Below are 15,080 nucleotides of genomic sequence, written 5' to 3' on the forward strand. Positions count from 1 at the left end.
CATTATCCCAAGCTGCAATGAATTTGATGCATGTTATGTAATAAATACAATAGAGAGTTGGCAGCACAATAATATTAAGAAATACTTCTCTTCTGTTTCTGTAGAGATTGAATTTCACTGTTCATGATCCATTGTAGTTTTCTCTAGGATTCATTATTTGAAAATTTTAAGCAGTAATCGTTCTTGGTTGCGGTTTGATCAAATAAAATGTAACTTCCTTTGCGTCATTTTCACAGCAAATTGTTCTGTTATCTTTGTGACCACAAAATATGCCTAATACTTGCTATGAACAACTGTTTTGTACTGCCTCATGCCTCAGCCATGTTGGAGCTAAAAAAAATAATAAAAATATTACAAATTAATGTTTAAAGATTGATCTAGCTTTATATTTGCAATTGTTTTGATTTTCTGAGCATGTTTCTTCTTATAAATGTGGTTCAGTAGATTGTAATTATAAAACTGGTCTTATAGCTTTTTACAGTATGAGGTTCAGTGTTTCAGTGGTGAAGTGTCAGGTTATGAATCTAAAAGTCTCGGTTTCAAACGCCAGTCAGTCGTACAATTTTTTTCTGTCACTTATTTCATCTCGTGCAATGTTTTTTGTTGTGAAAAATCCCGAGTTGCACCATGCTTCGGAATCCGCGTTAATTGTTGGCCCCCTATAACCGCAAGGGTAAGACAGATCAAAGGTTGGAGACAGACAACAGCATACCATCTCGAACAAGACCATTCGTAGTGAAGCAGTGTGGTGTTCAAAACAATCTTCAGACTGATAGCTACTTTACTTTTTACTTAGCTTCTTACTGTATTTTTATGATATATTATTTTGATAACTGTGGAAAATATAATATCAATTGATTGTTATGAAACCTGTGACATAGTGAAGCATATATCTTAGGAATATTACAAATGGAAGTGTTTGTCACAAGTATGCACAATTTATACGTCTACCAGAAATTATACTGTGACATGACTGTATTTAATTAAACAGAACCACACCTATTTAGGCTCTTCCACACAGAATTAATGTTACTATATTAATGACTATGTACTAAATAAGTGCCATACAAATCTAAACTGGATAATTAATTCACACTGAGAGTAGTCACGTCCTCTACGAACTATACTTCAGGAGATTCACAGCATTCTATGTAATATCATCTTAAACTATCCACACATTGATGCATGGTCACCAACAGACTGTTGCCAAAGACCAGCTGGGACTAAACAGCGTTGTTTTAGATTTTGTTGATGTTAACTGCTTCATAACCCGTCTGAATCCTTCCCCTTTTTCATTATTGTGCCATTGGGAACACTTCTTCCAACATATCCTACATTCTACCAATCCCCTGTGCCTAAGTTTGCAGTAGTTCATGCTCTTCACATACCTTGCCCCCCCCTCCCCTCCCCACTCCTGTACTCACCCTGTTGCATCTTCCTGCTGCCACACTTCCTGCTGCACCCCTAGCTCATCCGTATGTCTTTCTTTAACTCCGAGGTCTCCACCTTCCACCTGTATTCTAGCTTCGTAGCATTTCTTCTAATAGCTGGGTGTCATTTCACTTGTGTCCTTGCATAGGTATTATCCTTGCCTCCTCCAGGTACTGTATGAGCACAGCCTTACCGTATTTGCTCGAATCTAAACCGCACCTGAAAAATGAGACTCGAAATCAAGGGAAAAAAAAAATTCCCGAATCTAAGCCGCACCTGAAATTTGAGACTCGAAATTCAAGGGAAGAGAAAAGTTTTAGGCCGCACCTCCAAATCAAAACAAAGTTGGTCCATTGTAATATGAGAAACAATTTAGGTCGAATGAATGACGATACAGCTACAGTAGTTTGGTTCGAGTCGTAAGCTTAGCAGTTAAGCTTTACCAGGTAGCCATTGCTATGCGTCAGGCGCTCCGTCTGTATTTATACGGATACCCTTCCTTTTTCACATGCTTCATCTGGTTTGAATTGATTGCTTATTTTTCTTTGATCGGATAACTGCCGTTGTCTTTGTTATAGGTGTTTATGTCACCCTAAGCTGAAAATGCATTACTGTACTGCCATGCATTGTTTGTCGCATTCTGATAATGAATGTTTACGGCCTATCATAGCTCGCGGCATGGGTTGCATTTGTGCATGCTACCGCCGCTTACAATTAAAAAAGAAAGAAAAAAGAGAGGAATCGTCTCATTAGCGAGACAATGGCAAGCGACTGCTATTTGTTGCTACTTACGCTGCTGCTTTCTTTGATAATGATCAACAAGAACCAAATAATAGACTGCATATGATAGATGTTCTGAACGAGAGTTTACCGAAAATTTTTCTCCGTTTGAAAATCTTTGCAGACGCCTCTTTGGTACTTTACATTCTGCACAGAAATTAGAGTCATCTTAGATTTAAAAATCTAGTCAATTGCCGTGCTTCGTTTCTGACTGTATCACTATTAGGCATAAGAATAATACGAATAAAAACATGACATAATATGTATATTCTTCACAGTTCGCTGTTGCCTCACTCTAGTTTCATAGTTTATTAGGCAGACAGGATTTAAATGAGATAGCAGCAAACCCGAAAGAATACATGGCAAAATGTTTATATTCGTATTATTCTTATGGTGTAGAGAATACTGCATGTGATTCACAATTCATAAAAGTTCCTATTAGCAACCATCTCTTGTCACAGGTAGGAAAAAATTCAGAACGTAGAGTTGGCCATATTGACAAACATCCCAAACAGTCTTGCCAGTCGGATTTTCATAGTACATTGAAATGCTGCTACATTTGAAGATGAACAATACGGAATTTGTATTTACTTCGTTGGATAATGTATAAAATGCAGTGGTCGAAACTAGGGACAGAGAAAAAAGCTCGTCTTCCACCTATTTTATTTATTTATTTACTGACGCAGAGGTTTTGGCGCTAGGATTTATCTTTGTGCCTGCAAAGCATGCCTGTGTAGCGCTATATATATTCGACGGCAGAAGTTAGCTGTGGCGGCACCTACCAACATTTTTCAGAACTTCCGCTTACTTTGCACTTGATTCTAAGCCGCAGGCAGTTTTTTGGATTACAAAAACCGGAAAAAAAGTGCGGCTTACATTCGAGTAAATACGGTAACCTTAACCTTAACCTTAACCGTACACCTACTGTTCATTTGTCTATGCCATGCCTCTTCCATGTCCCCAACCACTGTTCCAACCAAAATTGCAATGTGTCCCAATCAGCTTTCATCACCAGGATCAGTTGTCCCACACTCTGCCATCTGTTAACAGCAAAGCATTTAGGATTTGGCAGGGACTGTTCAGAACATCCTGTCACACTCATTGTGAGGACAATAGTCTAAAATCTATCAGTAAAACTTATGGTTACTTGTGTTCCACTCACTTGGCAGCCACATTATGTATTTATCTATTTACCACGGAAGTTATGTAGACTGAGTACTAGAAATTTCTAATAGCTAAATGGGCGAAAGACTTGAATGAGCTGTGAATTTTATTAATCAATTGAATTTATTTGTGCAAGTATATCTGTAGAGACAGTTAACTCTTGGCACACTGAACAAATCACAGATTATGCTTGCAGAAGGGTCACAAAGGAATAAGAATTAATCTGCACATGGTGAAGATATTATATTGTGGCTGTGCCAGTCTAGAAAGTTCTGTAATGTTAAATATTAAGAAATAAAATTAAATGTAGTTCCAGCCTATTGAAACCCAAAATATCTCATAAAAGAATACCTCCTAATTCAAAATAATTCAGATTGGGTGGGCAGAAAGTAAGCACAAGCATATACATCAAAATTATGTGATATTAGGACTTACCCTTTTACTTTTTCCTGTTTGCCACCCACTTCTGCACAAATTGTTCAGTATTGTTGTAGCATTGCCTGTAGACCCATTTTATTTCCTGTTAATAGTATGCTATCTCCTTTTTTCATCTTTATTTCTGCTTATTTTCCTCTTAATTGCCCCCTTTTGATTCTTTTATTTGTCATTCATTGTTATTTGGAATTTTTGAATTTTTCTTATGTTCAGGTTTCTACTTATAAAGATATGACTTTTCAAAATATATAGTGTCTGTGAGTAGCTGTTATTTTTGAAACATATTATATTTCTATGTATGAAGTATGTCCAGACTAACAGCATTTTCTGTGAGAGAAACACTGTATAATAAGCAAAATTTTGCAAATCAGCATTTCCTTTTAATTATTTTAAAAGCTGGCTATGGATAACTGATGTAATGACTGCACTTTTTCATATTGCCCCATGCCCTTTTCCCCAGCTGAACATCTGCCATTGTTTGGATATTTATAAAATCTTTTGTTTTTTAATGAGTGTGGTTTCTTTTTGTAAGCAACCACTTTTTTCAATAAAGGGGTATAAATAGCCTAGGGAAGTAAGTAAATTCCAATAGCACTCAACATCTGCATTTAGCCAGGCAGTTGATTGCAGATCCTGTTAAATTTGCTGGCTGCAGACCATCATGATATACAGGTGGTCTGTGAGCTAAAAGTAGCCCAAGAAAGCTCTCATTCTATAATTATCTCTTGGAGGGGATAGGTGCCAGATCTTGGCAGTGCGCTGGTGCCATGTGCTGACAGAGAACGTGCCACATGTATTCATTTCCTGACACGCGTGTGTAGGTTCTTCAGACAGTTGAAAACAGGACCAAGTATATAATTATATTTATACATACTGGTAAATATCTGCCTTTTTAAAAGTTGTATTGATTAGTAGTAATTCTTTTTATAAAAGTACTTAATGTGTATCTGGTAGATGTATTCTTGAAGAGCTATTGCATTATAAATTGTATTAATCTTGCAATGGATAATGTTGTAACTTAATCATCATTATTTGTCTTTCTATTGAATATTGTACAAACATTGTAGCTACGTCGATATTCATAGGTAGTGTGTCACTAAGAAATGAAACTGCAGTCTTTAACTGTATGGCAAATGAACAAGCACTATCAGGTGCAAAATTATATATATGTACACCTCTTTTTTTATGTCTCATACCTTTTACTGGGAATGAGAGTTATAGAACATTTATACATAAGGCAGAATATAAAACAAGATTATTACTGAAGCTTTTTTTTAAATCACTGTCTTTGAAGTAAAAGAGATTTAACGTACTGAAAACCTTTAGTGTGGAAATGTGGGGAACACTAATTTGTATGTCAGATGGTGACTGCTAAAACACAAGCACTAATGAACTCCTAGCTGTTTAACATTTAAAAGTAAGAAACAACTAATAATTCAAAATAATATTGTAAAAAGAAAACAAATGAGAAGCAGCACTTTGTTTAGCAACAGGATGTTCTGCTGGATATGTTTGTATTGAAGCTGGTGTGCTTTAGTCTTTCTGTGTGAATTATCATCTTCAACCTGTGTGAATTATCATCTTCAGCCTGTTAGTGTAATGCAGGAGGAAGATCTGGGACAGGGGAACACATGGAAGAATCTGCAGTTTTGTGTGAAATCTGATGTGGTACTGCTTTTAGGCATTTCTATTGGAAGCCTTTCTTAGCCAGAAATGAGTATTAAATGTTTAGTACATATCGAAGCCACACAAGACTGTAATAATGAAAACAAATTTTCAGTTTGATTTACTCTTTTTTTATATACGTGTAAAATGTATATTGGTTATTCATATTCTTTGCAAGTCAGCAACCTACTCTGTGTTGCAGTCATTTCACAACTGTGTTACAGCACTTCCTGGCTGCTTATGAGTCATTTGTCTATATTTGGTGACATTTGAAGACATATTTGTTTGCACATTTAGGTTCACATTCCCAGAATTATGGTTGCTGGTTGCAGCTAAAGAAGAAAACAGGCAAATTGTTTGTTAGCTATTAATTACCTCTGTTGCTGACAGTGTTGAAGTTGTTTCTACTTTGACTCAGTATTCTCCCTGGAAATATAATCTACAACACGTTTGTTGGTGTGATTATTATCTACAGCCAGTTTATGAGGGTGGTTTCATAAGTCTGGTAAAAAAGCAAGAAAAAACGTTTGTTTCATAAGCAACTCATCTTACTTCTCGACATAGTCTATTTTGAAGGATCTGCTCTGTGTTCAGCAATCCTTCAGCCTTTTCGTCCCATTGGAAAATAGGTTCTGTCAAACTCTTACTCATTGACTGCAACTATCACTTCCTCATTCGATGAAAATTTCTTCCCATCAAGCCCAAGTTTCAAGTTTGGGAACAGAAGAAGTCACTTGGGACTAAGTGAATGAGGAACCAATTCAAAATGTGGTTCATGCACTTTCACCATTTTTATCGCTGATGTGTGGTATGATGCATTATCCTGGTGAAAAAGCACTTTTTTTGTGTCAACCTAAGACCTTTTTGCAGCCAGTGCAACTTTCAGACAATCCAACAATGGGGCATAATAGGGTGGATCTAGTTGTGGTTCGCCTTTTGTCCTGGTAATCTGTGAAGATTATTCCTTGAGAATCCCAAAAACAGTGGCCATCACCTTACCAACCAACAACACACTCTTTGCCTTCTTTGATGCACTTTCACCAGCCTTTGTCCATTGTTTTGACTGCCGTTTTGACTCTAGTGTGTAATAATGGATCCAGGTCTCATCAGCAGTCACAAATTTGTACAAAAGATCTTGCGGGTGCCATTAAATATCATCAGACATTGTGTTAAGTGTTGTGCTGGATGTGCTTGTGGTTGACTGTGAGCAATCGCAGCACCCATCTCACACACAGCTTCTTCATAGCCAGTCGTCCATGCAGGATAATATGCACTCACATAGTTGAGGTGTCTACAGTCTCGGCATTCCCACAACTGGATGGCCGGAGTGCACTTTATCTTTGGTGCTTGTCTGACAATGTTTAAATTCATTAATCCAAAAGTAAATGGTCTTCAGTGATGGTGTTGAGTCCACATGAACACCATCCAATTCTGTTTTAATTTATGTGGTACCCCAACCTTTCAAATGTTTAGTAACAGCATGAAACTGTTTTCTCCATTTTCAATCGTAGTCGACTCCTGACCAATTCAGATGGTTGTCAACAGTTAACTGTACACTGGACATTGTTGAAATTCTTTGTACAAACCTTAGAATGATCAAGCTTACCAATCATAAAGATGTAACAAGAATGTTCCATTCTTTCGTGGAAATTTACCATATCGAACCATCATCTTACAACTGTGTATTGTAGCAAGAGAAAAGGCATTTCAGTTTGTTTCCAGAATTGAATGAAGGTATGCAGTGAGAACTTGTCATTGGTTGGTGTAGTTTTAAACAGATGTGATCAGTAAGCAACTTGATGACTGTGAGCAAGTATGACAATAAACAATAAGGTTCAAGTCTTTACGACTCTTAATGAAGAGAAAATTGGCTACAATGAGAAGTTCTTTTTGCTACAAAGCTTTTTGCTGAAAAGTGACTTGACTTGACTTGAGAATAAACAATCACAGTTCAGTTTCTGTTTATTATAACAGATTTTGCCAGATGACAAGTTAAAAAATACAATTTCAGCTCTAAACCAGAGCTTGGAAAAGCTGCCAAAATCCTGAAAGTCTCTCTGTTTTATTCAATATCACCATCATTGTGGTAAAACATTGGCCATAATGAGTAGTTGAGTATCAGAATATTTCGATAAATTTATTCCAGACCACAAGTAAAATACTAAACTAAAATTAATAAGTGCAAACAAATGGTAGTATGACATATTGTTTCTGTAACCGTAGATTTCTCATTTAGTTGCTGTGAAATTTTTACTATAGGAATTACTGGGAGAAATGAACTTGAAAAATCTAATACCTGGCATGGAAAATTGACACATTGATTATTTTAGCTTGACATCCTGATTCATAATATACAGGGTGTTTCAAAAATGACCGGTATATTTGAAACGGCAATAAAAACTAAACAAGCAGCGATAGAAATACACCGTTTGTTGCAATATGCTTGGGGCAACAGTACATTTTCAGGCAGACAAACTTTCGAAATTACAGTAGTTACAATTTTCAACAACAGATGGCGCTGCGGTCTGGGAAACTCTGTAGTACGATATTTTCCACATATCCACCATGCGTAGCAATAATATGGCGTAGTCTCTGAATGAAATTACCTGAAACCTTTGACAACGTGTCTGGCGGAATGGCTTCACATGCAGATGAGATGTACTGCTTCAGCTGTTCAATTGTTTCTGGATTCTGGCGGTACACCTGGTCTTTCAAGTGTCCCCACAGAAAGAAGTCACAGGGGTGGCGAATAGGGAGGCCAATCCACGCCGCCTCCTGTATGTTTCGGATAGCCCAAAGCAATCACACGATCATCGAAATATTCATTCAGGAAATTAAAGACGTCGGCCGTGCGATGTGGCCGGGCACCATCTTGCATAAACCACGAGGTGTTCGCAGTGTCGTCTAAGGCAGTTTGTACCGCCACAAATTCACGAAGAATGTCCAGACAGCGTGATGCAGTAATCATTTCGGATCTGAAAAATGGGCCAGTGATTCCTTTGGAAGAAATGGCGGCCCAGACCAGTACTTTTTGAGGATGCAGGGATGATGGGACTGCAACATGGGGCTTTTCGGTTCCCCATATGCGCCAGTTCTGTTTATTGACAAAGCCGTCCAGGTAAAAGTAAGCTTCGTCAGTAAACCAAATGCTGCCCACATGCATATGGCCGTCATCAATCCTGTGCACTATATCGTTAGCGAATGTCTCTCGTGCAGCAATGGTAGCGGCGCTGAGGGGTTGCCGCGTTTGAATTTTGTATGGATAGAGGTGTAAACTCTGGCGCATGAGACGATACATGGACGTTGGCGTCATTTGGACCGCAGCTGCAACACGACGAACAGAAACCCGAGGCCGCTGTTGGATCACCTGCTGCACTAGCTGCGCGTTGCCCTCTGTGGTTGCCGTACGCGGTCGCCCTACCTTTCCAGCACGTTCATCCGTCACGTTCCCAGTCCGTTGAAATTTTTCAAACAGATCCTTTATTGTATCGCTTTTCGGTCCTTTGGTTACATTAAACCTCCGTTGAAAACTTCGTCTTGTTGCAACAACACTGTGTTCTAGGCGGTGGAATTCCAACACCAGAAAAATCCTCTGTTCTAAGGAATAAACCATGTTGTCTACAGCACACTTGCACGTTGTGAACAGCACACGCTTACAGCAGAAAGACGACGTACAGAATGGCGCACCCACAGACTGCGTTGTCTTCTATATCTTTCACATCACTTGCAGCGCCATCTGTTGTTGAAAATTGTAACTACTGTAATTTCGAAAGTTTGTCCGCCTGAAAATGTACTGTTGTCCCAAGCATATTGCAACAAATGGTGTATTTCTATCGCTGCTCGTTTAGTTTTTATTGCCGTTTCAAATATACCGGTCATTTTTGAAACACCCTGTATATGTGTGTTACATTGTGCAATGTGAAATGGGGCATTCGAGAATGCTTGGGTACTTACCATTATATTGTAATTAATTGTAGACATCACAGTTGGATATTGACATCTACATATGTCTGCTTGCCACCTAACTCTTTGTGACAATGGATACTTTGTGCACCACTATTCTTTTCCCATTCTTTTCTTCCATTTGTGGATGAGTGTGGGAAGAACTACCATCAGTAAGCCTCTTCATGAACTGAATTTCCCAGGTTTTACTGTCATTGTTATTTCATGAAACATATATGGGACAAAGTAGTATATGTTGTTTGACTCATTTTGGAATGTACATTCTCAGAATTTTAACAGTAAATATGCCTGTGAGGTATAATGTCTCTCTTGCAGTGTCTACCACTGGAGTTAGATGAGTAAATCCATGAACTCTCATGACTGATGATCTCAGAAGACTATTGTGTCACATCAGGAATTGTGATCTATATATGTATGTGTGCAGAATAATTGCTCCCCCTGCCCCGCTCCCTTTTTTTCTAGCACTCTATATTTTGGCATATGTGTTGCACGATGTTACAACTCACCTTCTCTTTAATGTAAGGCTTTTTCATTTCATGCCAAAAACCCTCTCGTTTGTCTGCATTGATGATTGCATCTATGTGTAAATATATGCATTGAATAACTTTGCATTGTTAACATTGATGAAGTGTGTATTACTTGAAAGTATCTCGCTCAGAACAACATTCTTTCCTGTCCTCACAATTCACACATTGTTCCTAAATGTCGCATTCCCAAACTGTTTGCTTATTGTCTCTCTGTAAATTTTCTGGGTGAACATGGGATTTATTCATTCTAAATGCAATGAACCCATCTCAGCCATTCATTCTCTGTTCAGATCCTGAGACACACTTCAGAATATCTCACCTAAAAGCACCTTCTTCCACAATCTCCTTCCCTCTCTCCCTCTCTCCCTCTCCTTTCCCTGATCAGTCATCATATCCTACCCAGTGTTTATAGCCCAACTTACTATATCAAGTACTTTCACTATCACCCCACCATTTGTACTCTATTGACATCCAGCTTCCTGCTCATCACTGTTGACACCACCTCCCAATACGGCTACATCATCTACTGTTATGATCTTGCTGACATCAAATGCTACCTCTTGCAATATCCTAATGACTTTAAACGTACCACCTCACTCCTTATACAGATGACTAACAGTATTCTCACTCATAACTACTTCAACTTCGATGAGAAGATTTGCATAGCTGTGGTCACTTGCATGGCCCTCTATAAGCCAACCTATTGATGAAGTTCGTAGTGGAATCTTTCCTAGGCACTCAGAATCTACAACCTTTTATTTTTATGTGGTTCACATTCATTATTGGTGTCTTCATATTCGTAATAGTTCCCCTTCTCCCCACATCACACACACACACACACACACACACACACACACACACACACACACACACGCAGTGACCATTCATCTAGTTAGCATTATCATTGTACCATACAAGTCATTTTGGAGTTTTGTCGTGTTTGCTAAATACTTACATTTTCAATAAAAAGGAAGAAAATGTTACGTATGAATAACTGTGTTTATGTCAAATATGCATGTAAAGCTTGATGCAAGATGGTGTCACTCTTGATTTTAGGTATCACAAGATAGCAGGTATACAGGCAGCATATCGCAGCACAGTCAAAGGCATACACGAAAAGCCAGCAATACTCGAACTGAAAGTTTAGATCCAGGTAAGGCTTGATACCTCATAATCTACAAGTTATTCCAGAAAAATCATTAACAAAAGAGTTATTTTTCCATTTGAAGTATTTCATAATGCTGTAGAAAATGCGAGTAGTGTACAAAAATAAAATATTTTCTCCATGAATATGGGCTGTAGCAGTGTGCAGATCATTTGTACAAATTACTTGTATTAGTATTTAAATACACGCACACTCACTCACTCACTCACTCACTCACTCACTCACTTTGTGCCCTCACTCCATTTCTTTTGCTTAGAAAGATAGAAATGGTCATATAAATACTCTCTTCAAACACTTGTAAGTATCTCTTATCATTATGACAGTACGCTAATGGAAGTTTTAGGGTGGAAACAAAGAAAAAAAAAAGATGAAAGATCACATGTATCTGATTGATAAGTAGAGCGTAAATCCTTGTAACAGTCCAGAGAAGTTATTAGCCTTCCAGCTACCACTCTTATCATCATTAAAGTACACACTCTCTCAAATACAACCACAGATATCCAACTACTTCCAGTCACAGCTGCTGTTTTAGAATAGCTGACAGACAGATGGGTATAGAGAAGAAAGACATATAGAAACAGAGAAGAGTTAAAATGTACAGGCCGAGAACGGGGTGGGAAAGTAAGGGGATGCACAATGAATGGGGAGGCAGTTTTCACTCAGTGGTAGTTCTAAAGTGAGGGCTGAAAAAAGGTGATATTCACAAAACTAGGAAGAGATAGGGGAGGAGCAAGTTCAAAAATGATAAGAGAGGAATAGTGAAGGTTAGGTGAAAGATCCGGGAAAATTTGTCTTGGGGATTGTCTGAATGGGAGATATAATGGAGGGAAAGTACCGAGAAGGACAGGAGATAATTCTATGCAACTTCTTGGACCGACATGGTATGTGATGTTATTTCAGTGATTACAAAATCAAGTCAAATTTATAAAGAATATGACAGTGTGGCCTGGATGTGTGCACTGATTTGATTGGGAAGTGTGCCATGAAGCTATTGTATCCTCTCGTGAGGCAAGCCAGGCCTCAACTATTATAACTGATCCTTGATATCTTGGACACTGGCTTTGGAACAGAGCAGACGCCCACACATGTTCTATCGGGGACAGATCCGGGGATCTTGCTGGCCGTGGGAGTTTCTCCACATCACACAGACACTTCATAGAACAATGAAAACAATCAATTATTGACAAAATAATTTAATTGGATAGATAAAAAATCTACTCACCAAGCAGTGGCAGAACACACGCTTAAAAGACTGTTGTAATTTGCAAGCTTTCGAAGCCAGTGGCTCCTCCTTCAGGCAGAAGAATCGAAGGGGAAGAAAGAAGAGTGAAGGAAAATGACTGTAAAGGTCTAGGAACAAGGGTAGATTTCAGGAAAGTCACACACAAGTGCAGGTCACTGGAGACTTACCATACAGGATGAGAAGGAAAGACCAATTGTTGGTGACTGCATCGGACGAGATTTGAAAACCTGGTAGCTTAAAGGTGGAGGATAGGATAATATGCAAGACAGAGATTACTACTAAAACATCATGCATGAGTTAATAAGAGTGGAAATCTAAGTGCATTGTACATAACAGAGATGGGAGGGGGTGGTGAAAAATAGACGGGAAAGACAATAAAAGATATAGAAAACTAAAACGGAGTGAAGCAAGGAGTAGTTACAGTGCAGAAATGCTGAGACAGAAGAAATTAACGTAAATTGCGGCTAGTTGGGTGGCAAAAATCCAGGACATGTTGTAGTGCTAGTTCCCAACTGCGGAGTTCTGAGAAACTGGTGTCTGGGGGAAGAATCCAGATGGCTCGAGTGGTGAAACAGGCACCAAGGTCAAATGTCATGTTGTAGAGCATGCTATGTGACAGGATATTGTGAGTTGCCAGTATTTTCCCTCTGCCTGTCCCCATTCATCCCAATTGATAATTTGGTGGTAGTCAAGCCGTTGTGGAAGGCCGGACAGTGTTTACATAGTAGCTGATGTATGACATGTTGTTTCGCAGGTTACTCTGCTGTTGGTAGTATATGTAATCGTAGAGATACACGATATGTGGATGAGTGTTGTCCTGTTCAAAAAAGGAACCAGGATACTGTCGCATAAGGGGTAACTCATGAGGATGCAGGATGTCCATGAGATATTGTTGTGCCCTCAGAGTTCCTTCAGTCACTACCAATACTGACCTGAAGTCCTACCCGATGGCTCCCCACACCGTGACACCAGGGGTAATACTGCTGTGGCCCACCAAAACATTGAAAGAATAGGCCCCCACACTAGGTCAATGATGATAATCTGAGGTAGTGCAGACCCATTATTTATCACTAAACACAATTTGATGCCATTCATTAGCAGGTTCCTATCATCATTCCAAATGGCTGGCCGCTGTGGCCTCTGCCTCTGCAGCAGCACTGTCCTGGGCCTGATAGTGTCAGCACAGTGACCAAGGACCATAGCTCATGCTTTTATCAACCACTTTCTCATCACCTTGCCTTTGGAGCAAAGCCTGGGTCCTGCCAGCCTGTAACAGACTGCAGGAGGGTAGGGAATATGAAGACAGCACGAAGTGGAAGACAGTCAGTCATCACTAACAGCTGAAAATAGCATCATGCTAGCTTGCTGAAATATTGCACCATCTGGACTGTGCCACCAGGATGAATATCCGAGAAGAGTTCAAAAAAGAATGTTTATTAATCACTGAAAGTTGAATGTCTAAAATGTTTTCATTTAGTGTAACTGGGCAAAGTCAATAATTTTTTACTTGTTATTGGGAATAAAATATGTTTCATTGCCCTTTTCCTGCTTTACAAGACAAAAATAGCAATATTTATGATGAAAAGCTCTCGGGTTTCCAGTTGGGTTACAGGTTTAAGGTACCATGACATTTTCACAAGTGCTGTACTCATCGTCTTCTGGTGAAGCTTTTCATCAGTAGTATATGCCGGAAAAATCTACATTCACACAAACAGTACTCCTGTTATTCTAAATTCATATGTGGTCTTAAAATCATTTCAAAAGATATTTGAATCCTAGTATATCAAAAACTTCCAATGAAAACAGAACACAGTGAGCTCAGTCCACCTTTTTGAACTTTCCAAACTGCGTGTCGAACCAAAAGTAAGTCTGACAGGGGAATGGTGCAATTCAGCATATTAAAACCAGCCACAAAATTTTTCCCATAGTTAGAATACAACCATATAAATGCCCTGTTAATATTTTATCTGCGTAGCTTCATTGCAAGTTTTTAAACTGTTGAAAATTTCCAATATCGTTTTTCACCAGGTGGCAGGAGAAACATATACCCCTAGTGTGGCCGGAGCAGACATTGCATGTGCTACACAGTTGGTGCGCAGTTTTGGCTGACAGCAATTCAATAAACAGATAATATTATACAACCATATCATAAAGATTGACAGTTAGTTGTCTCTTGAATTTGCAATGTATCTTCTATACAGTTCCACAGGGACTTCGAAGACAAGATTAAACTAATTACAGCATACACAGAGGAATTTAAACAGTCAACCCTAATTACAGCACTCTCAGAGAAATTTAAGCAGTCAGTCTTCCCATGCTCCATTAGTGAATGGAACAGGAAGAAACCTCTGCCATGCAGTACACAGTGATTTTGGGGTATGGATGTTGATTTAGATGTAAACAACAATAGGTATCAGTCGTTTTTATGGTATTAGTAATTGTTAACAATGGGAATAAAACTGAATTAATATTCTTTGTGTTTTCTCTAATAGAATCTGTCATTGTGCAGGTATCAGTTTATCATTGTAATGTAGAATCAATTTAATGTTCCCAATCTCACAAAGATAAAATATGAGGAATGTGGTATGTACACAACATCATGTAAGTCTTCTTAAGACCTACACATGTGTGATTTGCCACTTTTATATGACACTAATTCAAATGGTGATAGGAATTTTATGTCAAATGATGAAGGGGGAAAACGTAC

At 38.6% G+C, this 15,080-nt stretch overlaps 1 protein-coding gene across 4 annotated transcripts in view; it reads left to right on the top strand.

Moving 5' to 3' along the window:
- LOC124605781 (pericentriolar material 1 protein-like) overlaps positions 1 to 15,080 on the top strand; it is a 378,792-nt gene that overhangs the window by 9,099 nt on the left and 354,613 nt on the right. For 3 of the 4 annotated variants that reach the window (XM_047137665.1, XM_047137667.1, XM_047137666.1), the window contains exon 3: positions 11,022 to 11,118. In XM_047137665.1, coding sequence (XP_046993621.1) covers positions 11,022 to 11,118 — 97 coding nt within the window. Of the gene's footprint in view, positions 1 to 4,550; positions 4,687 to 11,021; positions 11,119 to 15,080 lie in introns of those variants that run through there. The other variant, XM_047137668.1, reaches the window with a different exon arrangement.

The sequence above is a fragment of the Schistocerca americana genome, chromosome 3 (assembly GCF_021461395.2).
Source record: "Schistocerca americana isolate TAMUIC-IGC-003095 chromosome 3, iqSchAmer2.1, whole genome shotgun sequence".
In the NCBI taxonomy this organism is placed as follows: domain Eukaryota; kingdom Metazoa; phylum Arthropoda; class Insecta; order Orthoptera; family Acrididae; genus Schistocerca; species Schistocerca americana.